This window comes from Vicugna pacos, chromosome 5, assembly GCF_048564905.1.
Source record: "Vicugna pacos chromosome 5, VicPac4, whole genome shotgun sequence".
Classification (NCBI taxonomy): domain Eukaryota; kingdom Metazoa; phylum Chordata; class Mammalia; order Artiodactyla; family Camelidae; genus Vicugna; species Vicugna pacos.
Genome location: NC_132991.1, coordinates 33,892,096 through 33,904,423, shown reverse-complemented (window position 1 = coordinate 33,904,423; position 12,328 = coordinate 33,892,096). Strand labels below are relative to the sequence as shown.

At 35.9% G+C, this 12,328-nt stretch overlaps 1 protein-coding gene across 7 annotated transcripts in view; it reads left to right on the top strand.

Moving 5' to 3' along the window:
- The window catches only part of CCDC148 (coiled-coil domain containing 148), a 306,973-nt gene that overhangs the window by 189,279 nt on the left and 105,366 nt on the right, over window positions 1–12,328 (top strand). For 6 of the 7 annotated variants that reach the window (XM_072961001.1, XM_072961002.1, XM_072961003.1 and 3 more), the window contains 2 exons: window positions 824–941; window positions 3,007–3,147. In XM_072961001.1, coding sequence (XP_072817102.1) covers window positions 824–941; window positions 3,007–3,147 — 259 coding nt within the window. Of the gene's footprint in view, window positions 1–823; window positions 942–3,006; window positions 3,148–6,927; window positions 7,217–12,328 lie in introns of those variants that run through there. The other variant, XM_006196189.4, reaches the window with a different exon arrangement.

Genomic DNA, 12,328 nt, shown 5'->3' with positions numbered 1-12,328 from the left:
AACCCAAGTGCCCACTTTTTTGAAAAGACAAATCTTATCTCTACAATTCAATAGAAGAATACCTTGGGCAAAAGGAAGCTTAAGAAGGCTGCCCCAAAAAAGGCAGCAGAGGAGGGCGAAATGAACTTGGAAGTATTAAAAAGGTATTTAAATATACCCTGTTCTAATATCTGCTGATTTTAAGGAGGATGGAAACAGAATGCTAAGGGAAAGTCATGTTTTTGCTGCCATCTACAGTCAAAGTGCAATTTTCAAAGTTTTCTAACAAGCACACATGTCCACCCAGAAAGGGCATTCTTGACAAAATGAGTGACAATATAGATGAACTTTGTTTTACGTTCTAGTAATTGAGATACTTTGGGTGTACTGTTACAGTATTTTATTTACTAGTCTTTCTAAAATTATGTATATTTCATCAGTAACATAGACTTCTAACATCTCAAATTGTGTGAAAACGTATCAGAAGACTGCTGTAATAGCTCCAGCGGGACTGTCATCTGTTGGGTTGGATCAGCTGCAGCTGTGGCAGCTGACAGTCTGAGTGTTAATACGATGATTTCAATGAAGAAAGAGAAGATTGGATTTTACCCCAGGTTTTCTGCCCCATGACAGGCAGTTCTCAGACTGTTGTTAGAATTACTGTAAACTGTACTTTATGCACGTGTCCTTTATTGTTTTGCTATGAGAAATCAACCAAAAGCAAGTAAGAACAAAATGACTATGATGCAATTTCTGGGATGCCTTCTGCCCCTACACTCTTATCTGTACAATATCCAGCATTGTCATGATGTGTTCCCCATTTCCCTGTGCATTATTTTTAAAGGGTTAAATACAGACAAGAATTATTGGAAAAGCGTTTGATGGAGAAAAAAGAAGTGGCCCTTCAAGAAGCACTTGAAGAAGAAGAGAGAGAGAGGCGGCTAGCAGCCCTTAGGAAACAGGTGTTTTTAATTTGGAAATTTTCATGGGTGGTTTAAAAGAATGTTCCTAAGTGCTCTTAATAACATTATTACTAGGGCTTAGTTCATGACATCTGCTATATAAAATGTAACTTTTCCAAATTGGGACACTGACCTTCATTCCTGGGAGCAATCAGATTTATGCTGAACCATTTCCAGTTTCTTAGTATATTAAAGGAACTTTATCAGCACCTTTTAAAAAAGCTCTCCCAAGATTTAAATGCATCCATATTATTTCTAGTTTATAAGCTAAATAGTATCCATTTGCAGCAGTGAAACTCTGCTTCTAGCCAAAAGATATTACTCTCCTCAAAAAACTGTGCTGGAGCTTGAGCAAGATAATCCTCTACAGGGTAGAAACCTCTGCTTGGCTGTATCCAGGTTAAAACTCACTTTTTAACAATACTGTTTTTGTGGAGAAATAAGAGCCTCCCATTTCTTTGGCTCATAAAAGGCAAAAGTTTTGATAGACGTGGACGGCAGCAGCAGGAATTTAGGAACTTGGGAAATGGGATAAAAGAGTTTTACTTGGTAATTTTTCAGAGTTTTTAACCTGAAAGTGATTAACTCCACTCATAAGCTGTACTCTGACACCATTTCCCAGCTGATGGGAAATGACTGTCTGGTTTCCCATCCATGTTGGTGGAGGCAGCATTGGACCTGGGATAAGAGCTTGGCCTCTGGTGTTTTTCAAACCTGGTATCACCCAGTTCACTACTTACTGGCAGAGGAAACTTAGGTCTTTTACTTTATCCCTCTAAGTGTCCTCCTCTGAAAAACGGGAATAATAATAATAGTACCAGCCTCACAGGTTTGTAGTAATGTGAATTCACATTTTTTGAGTATTTACTATGTATAAAGCCCTCTTCTAAATGCTCTTAGGTTTTACCCCCATTTAATCTCTACCACAACCCTATGATGTAGATATTATTAATATTCTTATTTTATAGAAGAGGAAACCAAGGAAGCCCAGAGGTTTCCAAAGTCACATAACTAGTAAATGTCAAACTGTATTCAAACCAAGGATGTCTAGTTAAATGAGATAGCAAAGAGGAAGTGTAAATGCATTCAGCTAGTATATCATCTTTGATCAAATAAAATAGATTATAGAAATAAATTCAGAGGATAGGAATGTAAGTCCTGGTCATCTTAGGTTCAACAAAATTTAAATTATTCAATCATTAGCAAATAATAATATGGCATCCTGGGGACAAAACTTAATGTCACTATTACTAAACACATTCTTGTCCAAAATGTGATTTTGATTACTGCAGAGCCCATATGACTGGGATTCTTTCCATCTCTGAGCCCTTTGAAAGAGGAAATATTTGTGCCTGTAATCTGTAATCAGGGTTTAGAACTATAGTATAAGACATTTTGGCTAGGAGACCTATAATATAGCAGTTCAACCCCCAGACATGTCATTACAATTTCTAAATGGTATTAAAAGTGCCATTTTCTTAATGCTAATTCTTGATTTTAGGAATTAACAGGCAGGTGTTATTAATAGTGCATATAATTTACAAAATTAGTGGCTTCATTCCATTAGGATGAGGGTTTGAATGATTTCAATTATCCTAAAGGACAAGGGCATTTGGGTTAAAATGAATCTGCAGTTTTTCAGTAAAAGAGAGAACAATGGCTTATAACAGTCCCTGGAAATCTAGCTGCCTGCTACAGTGGAAACTCGCACATCTTGCTCACTAATGCCAACACACCCGAGTTACCATAAATGATATGCTTTAGATTCAGCTCAATCAGATTAAACTTTCTAGAAAGCTTCATGGGGTTGTTACTGTGGCCATAGATTGCTACTGGCTAAAAATTGATGTGTTTTACTTTTGGTTACTATCAAGGTGGTCGAATATGTGGGTTTTCTATACAAAATTTCCCTTGACTTTGCAGCAGAAAGAAAAGTAACCATAGCTATAATTATGTAGTTTTTAATAAAATTTCTTAACTTTAATGGACATTAAGCATTAATAATGTTGCCCAGAAGAATTTAGCTTGTTTCTTGTTCCAAGTAACCATGCTTTCTTTCTCATAGGTTGCTATTGTCGCTCAATTTGATCCTGTTAGAATGATGTCAGATACAATGGCATCAAAAGCGAGGATGGGTATTGGAATTGAAGAAGAATTTATTCTTCAAAAGCCACTCTTCACATTGAATACATACAATGAACAGCAGGTAAGTACGGAAATTAGCATGACTAATGCAAAAGCCATGATGATGATAAGAACTGTAGAAGTGTGTGTTTTGGGTTACAAATTATTTTCAGTATTTACATTTAAATACCATGCATATTAATGTAATTTTTATTTCTAAGTGATAGTGCATAATTATTGAACAATTCTTAATATTCTAAAATAGTTGATAACGTGACTATAGAACAAAACAGTTTATCTGAGAATGTTATGAATCTGTCACTGAAAATCATTTTAATCCAAAGAAATTTATAAAATTTTACTTTGAAGTTGTGTTAATATTGCATTTTGTTGTATAAATATTAATTATATTCAGAATTTATTTAAGTGAGTAACCTAAATCCTATTAAAGAAACAACTGATGGTACTGATAAGACAAAGCAGAGGGAAGGAAGCTTTTTGAAAGCCCAGTGAACAGAAGATAATATATCAGAACTAATGATAAAATAAAACATTTTCTGTGGCAAAAGGTAATAAGAGGTTATTTATATCTAGGACCTCCTGAATCATTTTAGTCTGTTTCTATAACTGAGAAGAGATTTTTAAGAGATTTTTAAAAATTTTTAAGATGGATGGATTGAAGACAAGGGGCAAGGACAGATGAATGAAAAGTTATCACTGAAATTAAAGGAGAAAGTACTTAACTTTACAAATCTAATAAAAGCTAAATGGTTACTTAATTACTTAAAAAGCAGGAGAATTCATCCATTCACCCGCTGACAAATTTATCATAAATTTATCGAGTGTCCCTCTACCATGTGCTTCATACTTTGCTAGGGGATAAAAAGATGAACAATTCACATATTAACTGGACAGATATTTATGGGACATATACTGTATCTGGCACTGTGGCAGGTGCCAGGGCTGCATCCTGAACAAGATAAACTTGTCCTGTGTGGAAGAAGTGAGCAGGGGAGTTGGTTTGGGAGGGAAAGCAGCCCGCATGAGAATAATGGTGAGGTCACCTTCCTAATGGAGAGCGAAGGGCTGCAGCAGCAGGAGGAAGGGAGTGAACGGGCAACCCTGAATGCCAAGTCAGAGAAAGTGAGAAGGGGAAACTAAGCTCCACCTTAGCTGAGGATTTTTGGCAGCAGTAACAGAATTCATTCCAGATGATTTAAATTAAAAATGAACAACAGGGAAAACAGATTGGGGGGCGGTATGGGCGCAGGGAGAGGGATTAATTAGAAGAGGCATGGGTATCTCCACAAGCCAAAGCAGGGAGGGCAGCTGGGCATGCAAAGAATTGAAGTCGGAAGCTGGGAAGCTTTCAGGTACCTGGGCTGAGGAAACAAGGGTTTCACCAAGCAGAAGAGAGTGGAAAGAGGCCCTTACTGATGTGTCTTCAGTGTAAGGTACAGGGCAAGGGTGGGTCCTGGGAGCTGAGACTGGAAACATAGGTTCCCTTCAGACTGTGAAAAATATAGTAGAGCTTACTTGCTAAGACATTTGACCTTTATCCTGTGAGCAGAGGTGAGACTTTGAAGCTGGTGAATGGTATAATCAGGTTTATGTTACAGCGGCGTGTCTCGAATGAAAAACTGGTGGGGGTGGGGCTGGGGGGGTGAGGGACAGGGGTAGAGGGTGTGGTCAGATCCTTTTAAGATGGTAGAGCCCTCCTAGAAGTGGTTTGGCGTGGCTGCCTCTGGCTGAGAGCAAGACGGCATAATGAAAGAGCGTGATTCTAAACTAGGCAGCCAGGGATGCTAAGAGCCTGAATTTTGGATTCAAATCCACATTCACTATTTACTGGCAGTGTGAACTTGTGTAAGCTATTAACACCTTCCTGTCTTGTTTACTTCACCTGTAAAACAATAATTTGCAAGGTTTTTGTGAGGATTAGGATAATAAATGTCTGTTGCCTAGAATATTGTGTGGCACCTAGTAGTAATTCAGTAAATTATAATCATTAGGTGGGGCTGCTGTTAACCTTACAAGAATACAGAAATTAAAACAGACTTAGGGAGAGAGAATGTGTTTTGTTCGTGTCAGGTTTAGGGTGAAGATGTCTAACACATTCTTACAGGAAACTGAGGGGCTTCCTCTGGGGACAAGAATTGGGAAAAAGGAGGTCAACGGGTGAGGGAGATCTTCATTTCACCTGATATGTGTTAGAATTATGAAAACATTTCAAAACTCACCATTCTGGAGCTGGGGAAAAAGGTAAATCCTGGAGTTAATTAGGACATCAGAACACAGGTGGCACGTGGATCCTTGGGTATGGATGAGAGTGAGCAGGGAGACTCCTGGAGCAGAGGAGGAGAAACCTAGGTCTAAGGCTCCAATATTTGCTTTTCAGATACAAATATCTCTATTATTCTTGACATCCTTGTCCCTGGTCCCTGTATCTGATCAGTCGCCAAGTTCCATTGATCCTTCCCTTCACAGTGTTTTGGACAGTTATCTCCTACTTGCTACCAGCCAATTTTAGGTACCTATTACTTCATGTCTAGACAGTTGTAGTAGACTGTGAGCACTCTGTCTCCATCTCTTCTTTTTCTGCCCCCTTAATTTATCCTGAACTTACAATCAGATGCATCTTCTTGTGCAACAACAATGGTTATGTTAGTTCCAAGCTGAAAACAGAAACACAACCTCAGTAGCTCCCTGGACTCCTTGGCATAGCCTTCAAGCCTTTAAAATTCTAGCCCCAGTCTTTGAAGTGCCCTTTTTCAGTGTTCCCCAATGGTACCAGGTACTCTACTCGAACTACCCTGATTCCAAATCGACCAATTTCATCTCTAAGTTTGCAAAATGTGCCTTCCTTTCTGGCTTGATCTGTCTTCCTCTCCCTACCCCAAGCATTATAGAAGAATAAGCTGGACATTACAGTTAGCTCAAGTGGTCCTCCTTACCTGAGACCATCCTAGTCTCGTCGGCACCAGGAGATGTACCTCCGTGTTCTGCTACTGTTGGAGCATCTGTCACATCTTACCACAGACTGTAGTTATCTGCGTACATTCTTATCACTTCTGTTAGTTTACCAGCTCCTTGAAGGAGGGGCTGCTTTCAACAGCTCACTATCCCATCCTCTAGAGGGACTTTAGGTTCCTGCAAAATGCTTCATTAGCTGAAATCTATATGTGGTACCTTCTTATCATTGCAGACAGTGTTTGTTGACATTAATATTCATAGAAGGAGGAATAAGATCCAATCAGCTATAAATGAAAACAAATTGAACTACTCATATGTCTATTCCCACTTAGGATCAGATTGATGGAACCATTTTCTAGTTCTCTTTGAAATAGAAATCCAGCCTTGGAAGACAAGTTCTATTGATTTTGTTTCTCAAATAGTGGCCGTGTGTTTGAACTTAATTTACATATTGCCAAACGATAGAGAAATTAAAATGTCTGTTTTAAAGACACATGTACAAGTTGTGGTTTAGGTTTAATCAATGATTGTTTATATTTTATAACCCCAGCTATCAATAAATAACAAATAAAAGATAGTACTGAAGTTGTTTCTTTTATCTCATCTTTTAATAATTTTAATGTGTTTTATTTTGACTAATCTAGTATACAATATTCTATACATCTTGTATTGGAAACCACTGGTACACTAGAAAGTGATAATGTCAAAAAAGGTTTGGATATTTTCAGTAAAAATAATCAGGATATAGTCACTGTAAATACACAATTTATTGTCATCTAGTTATCTGTCCAGCAAAAACAAATTATACAGTTTGGGGTAATACAGAACTAAGTGATAAAATTTACTTCAGTGAATTGCTATTTATTTAAATTGTGTTTTATTTCTACAGATAATTTCTGACCCTAGACTTCGTTTTGAGTTAGCACTTCGAGAAGCTGGACTTCATAAAACATTTTATGCCAAAGCGATATTACCAAAAATCAGTCCTCAAAAACCTCCAAGAAAGGATATGAAGTCTACTGTATTTAAAATCTAGAGTTCATCCCCAAATCCTATTACACATAAAGAAGATTTTTCTTTAAATACATTTATATGGATAACAATAATTGCTACCTTCTGAAATTTTAAAATATCAGACATAGAAGTCATAGCATCTATTAAAACAACTTTGTCTTTTATGATTTTTAGAATTTTATGCATTATTTCCAATACCTTTGTTTTTTTATTGAAGTATAGTCAGTTTACAATGATTTGTCAATTTCTGGTGTACAGCATAATGGTTCAGTCATACACATACATACATATTTTTGTTTTCGTATTCTTTTTCATTATAGGTTACTAGAAGATACTGAATATAGTTCCTGTGCTATACAGTATAAACTTGTTTATCTATTTTATATGTAGTAGTTACTATCTGCAAATATCGAACTCCCATTTTATCCCTTCCCTTACTTCCCCCACTGGTAACCATAAGTTTGTTTTCTATGTCTGTGAGTCTGTTTCTGTTCTGTAAATTAGTTCATTTGCCTTTTTTTTTAGATTCCACATGTAAGTGATATCATATAGTATTTTTCTTTCTCTGTCTTACTTCACTTAGAATGAAAATCTCCAGTAAACTGTTACGTTTAATAGTACTAAATTCTCCAAAGACTATGGCACTTATTGATGACACATATGGTACATATATTATCATTTACTAAGTTGCATTTTGGAGTTTGCATTATCCCATAAAAAGAGTTCAAAATAATTATTTGCAAGAATTACAATTTATGTTGCTGCTACCTACTAATGTTCATTTCTTCTTGTTATTTCAGAATGTGACTTTTTAATTATGGAAGTTTCATTATCATTAATACTGCTATTATTTCTTGATTATAAGAAGAGACTCAACCTTTCTCTAAATTTAGAAACCAATTTGGTATACCATGTTTACTGCAAACCAATCATGCAAACAATTTCATTTTGCAAATTAGCCTGTAAGAATAAATTAGAAATTAGAAGTAGCATTTCAAGCATAGGAATATCTCTTTTGCCTTGGAAAAACATATTTGTATGGGTGTTTGGAAGGAATGTTTTAAAATGTGGAATGCTATCGAAATTTCCATGTTATCTACTAAGTATCTAGATGATTTTATAGAAAAGAAGTGTTTCAAATAAAACTTAAGCATAAATTTTTTACTGTTTCTAAACAATCACACAAATACAAGTATTCAAACATTTTTTTTTTTTTTTACTATTTCCAAACACACAAATACCAGTAGCTGCTGACACACAGCAGGAGGTAGTGCCTCCGTTTTGAGAACCATAGAGTAGGTACTTGTGGTTGTGATGAAAATACTAGTTGAGACCTGGGTAGCAGCCTAGATGTTGGCTATGCCCAAACTCATTAATTTTATTTGTTTTTAAAAATAGTAATAGTTATCAATCATTAAACACAAACTGTGTGCTCAGTGCCATATATGTACTTTACATGCAATGTCTTGTTTGACCATTGTAACAACCTTATGAGGTTGTCATCCCCATTTTACAGATAAGAAAATAGATTCAGAAAAGTGAAATATGTCCTTGGTCAGTTGTTTTTCAAACTGTGGGTCATTAAATCAATCTAGTGAGTCCTGACCAGTATTTTTTTAAGTGACACAAAATAAAAGCAATCTAAAATCCAGAAGGCTAATAAACATATGAAAAGATGGAAATGCCAATTAAAACCCCCAATAAAATACCAATGTGTGCCCACCGTTTGGTAATAATACCCCCCCCCAAATCTGACAATATCAAGTAACAATGACACAGAACAGCAGGAAGTTTCTATTGGTGACAGAATGTAAACTGCACATTTGGACTTACCTGGTAAGGTTGAGGCTATTCATACACCTTGATCCAGCAGTTCTACTCCTGGTTACATGCCCTTGAGAAGCCCCTTCATATGTGTATAAGGAGACGTGGACTGGCATTCCCAAATGAAAAAAAGCCAAATGCTCATCAACAGTAGAATGGATATCAGCATTATGGTATATATTCATAATATGAAATTGCACATAGCAATGAAAATGAAAAAAAAAGAACAGGGACATAATATTTAGTGAAAAGAGCCAGATGTAGAAGTATACACACTGGGTTGTGTTTAATTTATCTCAAGTACAAAAACAGGCCAAACTAACCTATATTGTTTAGGGATACATACGTAAGTGGTGAAACAATTGGGGAAAACAAGAATATGATGAACACTGAAATCAAGGTAATGATCACCTCTCAGGGGCAGGGAGATAGATGGAGGTGGGAAATTCCAAGTTACTGGAAATATTTTTGCTTAACTAGGATAGTGATTGTATGATTCTAATTATTCTTTAAAGTGTACACAAGTGTTTTATATATTATATCTCAATGCTATAAATCCCCAGCAAACTGAACAAAGAACGTTAAGAAAGCAAATTATTAAAAGTTTAATTTCTTAGTATATGAGTACATCAGAAATAAGTCAGAGACTGGCTAAAAAGGATAATATCTCTAATTTACAGGAATTTCTGAGATAGCAGGCACAGTCACTGTCTGGGAGTCGTATTTACCCTGGCACAGAATAGGTATCTTCCCCCGCAACCCTTGTGCTCTGCTTTACTTAGGCTCTTGCCAATCCAGTTTGTCAAGTGGCATTAAAAAGGAGAAAAAAAAGTACTTACCCAATAGGAATAAGCACTGTGGCATGAAATTTGATTTCACTTATCCATGTCTGTGTATATAGTTGTTTACAACAAAAAATGTATTTCTTAATGGGTAATGATCCAAAAGAAAAAAAAATTGGAAACCACTACCTTGAATCCCATGGTTAATAAATGGTATAGCCTGATTCAACTCCACATCTTTGAGGGTGATGGGATTGCTTCAAAATAAACGGAAAGAAAGTAATCCATCTGGTAGGAGGTCCCTCACGTCCGCACCACCAAATCTACAGATAAACTCAAGTCTGAGTTTAACCTTTTGCTTCCTCTAGCAGAGGGCGCAACTCTCTTTCAAACACCAATCCTTGCGATTTGGATTTCATTCCCTTGTGGTTCCACAAGAATTTCTCTTGTTGGCTATGCTCTTTCTCTCCCATATCCTCAAGTTCTCCCTTAGCATACACATATGCTGGAATAAATCGCACTTTAAAAGTCAATCTCCGTTAACCCCGTGTTTTCTTCTAGCTACCAGGCTATTTCTCTGCTCCTCTTCTTAGGTAAACTTCTTGGAAGAGTTGCTGGTAGATATTTGGTGTCTTCTCGCTTTCTAGTTACTGTCACTCATCCTGTGTTAGCTTTGCCTCACCCTCCACTGACACTGCTTTTAACAAGGTCACCTGTGAACTCCATGTCGACAAATTTGATGACCATTTTCAGTCTTCATCTTACTGACTTCAAAGCATTTAACTCTGTTGACAACTACCCTACCTTGAACATGTTCTCCCCATGGCTTCTGTGACACCCATCTGCTTTACCTCCTACTCCTTTAGTCATTCTTCATTCTTTTTGCTGATTCCTCCATCCCCAGTGATCTCTGTGTTGGAGAGCTCCAGGATTAGACCTTTTAGCTCTGTCTTCTCTTCATTATTGAATCATGCAAGGGAAGATCCTTAAATACTATATTTTAGTTTTAGCTTTTAAATTATATCTGAATGTCTTTTAATCTATAGGCCTCCCTCTCCATCCTTGTTTTTTCTCTTGAAATGTATTCGTTTGAATAAGTAAGTGTGAATTGTTGTCGAATCTCCTATGTTGGATTTTTTACTGTGTCCTTCTGGTGCAGTGTAATGTGTTCCTCTGTCCTCTGTTCTTTGCATGTGCTATAAATTGGTAATTGAATTTAGAGGCTATATCAGATTGCAATGTTGTGTTATTTTATGTGTTTTTTTTAAATTGAAGTATAATTGTTTGAGTCTTTTTCTGGAAATTTTAGCTGCCACTAATTTTCAATGCTTAGATTCACCAATTATAGATTACATGATAGAAATGCTATAATTCAATCACTCCTTCCTTTATTAATTGGAAACCTTATATAAAGAAAAAATTTCCTCCTCTGATATTTGGTAGTATGAGAAAAGTAAGCTAAGTGATTGAGTCTTTTTTTTGCATATCACTTTTCAAAATAATGAGTTGGCTTTCCAACATCATCCAAGGTGATAATTTTTGTTGCATCTGTATGAAGTCATGGATTTAAAGTTATTTGATGTTTCAGTCTGTTGAAGTATTATCCTTATGGCTGCTCAGATGATCCCCTCCTTACCCAGTGGAAGTCTTTTCAGTTTGGCTCATGGATTCTTTAAAGACAACCTAATAGACTTGATAAATTCCTTACTATTCCAGTTATTTATTGCTTTTTAACAAAACTTAGTGGTTCAAAGCTACAATTTTTTTTTACTGGCTCTCATGGTTTTGTGGGTTGACTGGGCCTGTATGGTTCTTGGTTGGAGTTTGTTAATTTTACATTGCTGTTGTAATAAATTATCACAAATCTAGTGGCTTAAACAATACAAATTTATTATCTTATTGTTCTGAAGGTCAGAAGTCTGACTTGGGTCTCACTGGGCTAAAATCAAGATGTCAACAGAGCTGCATTCCCATCTGGAGACTCTAGTGAAATATCTGTTTCTTGGCCTTTTCCAACTTTTAGAGGCTGCTCACATTCCTTGGCAACAATGTTAGAATTAGAATATGACGTCAATAATTCAGTAACTTCATTATCTCACATTTTACACACAACAGTCTTAGAATAAAAATACCAACTTGATAAAAACAAATAATAAAAATGTTTATGCAATTTCTATTCTTTTTCCTTTTGTTATAGTTGTCCTATATGTATATTGTCAAAGATTATACAAATATTATATTCTCTCCGTTTTAGCCCTAATTTAATCTTCGTTCTATAAATAAACATATATTTACTGATTGCCACCAGTCTTTCAGTTTTTCTTGTCATTTAGGTTGTCTGTTTTCTAGAATACTCTTTAGGAATTATTCATGGAAATAATAATTTCTGAATTCTTGAGTGTTGATAAATTTGTCAGATGTCTTTGTAGATGAAAGTCAGTTTTGCCTGGATAGGAAATATCTTATTTAAAATAATACAATTTGCAGCAGCATGGATGGACCTGGAGATCGTCATTCTAAGTGAAATAAGCCAGAAAGAGAATGAGGTATCACCAAATGTGGAATCTAAACAAAACAAAAAATCAAAAAAGCACAAACTTATTCACAAAACAGAAACAGACTCACAGACATAGAAAACAAACTTACGGTTAACAGGAGTGAAAAGGATGT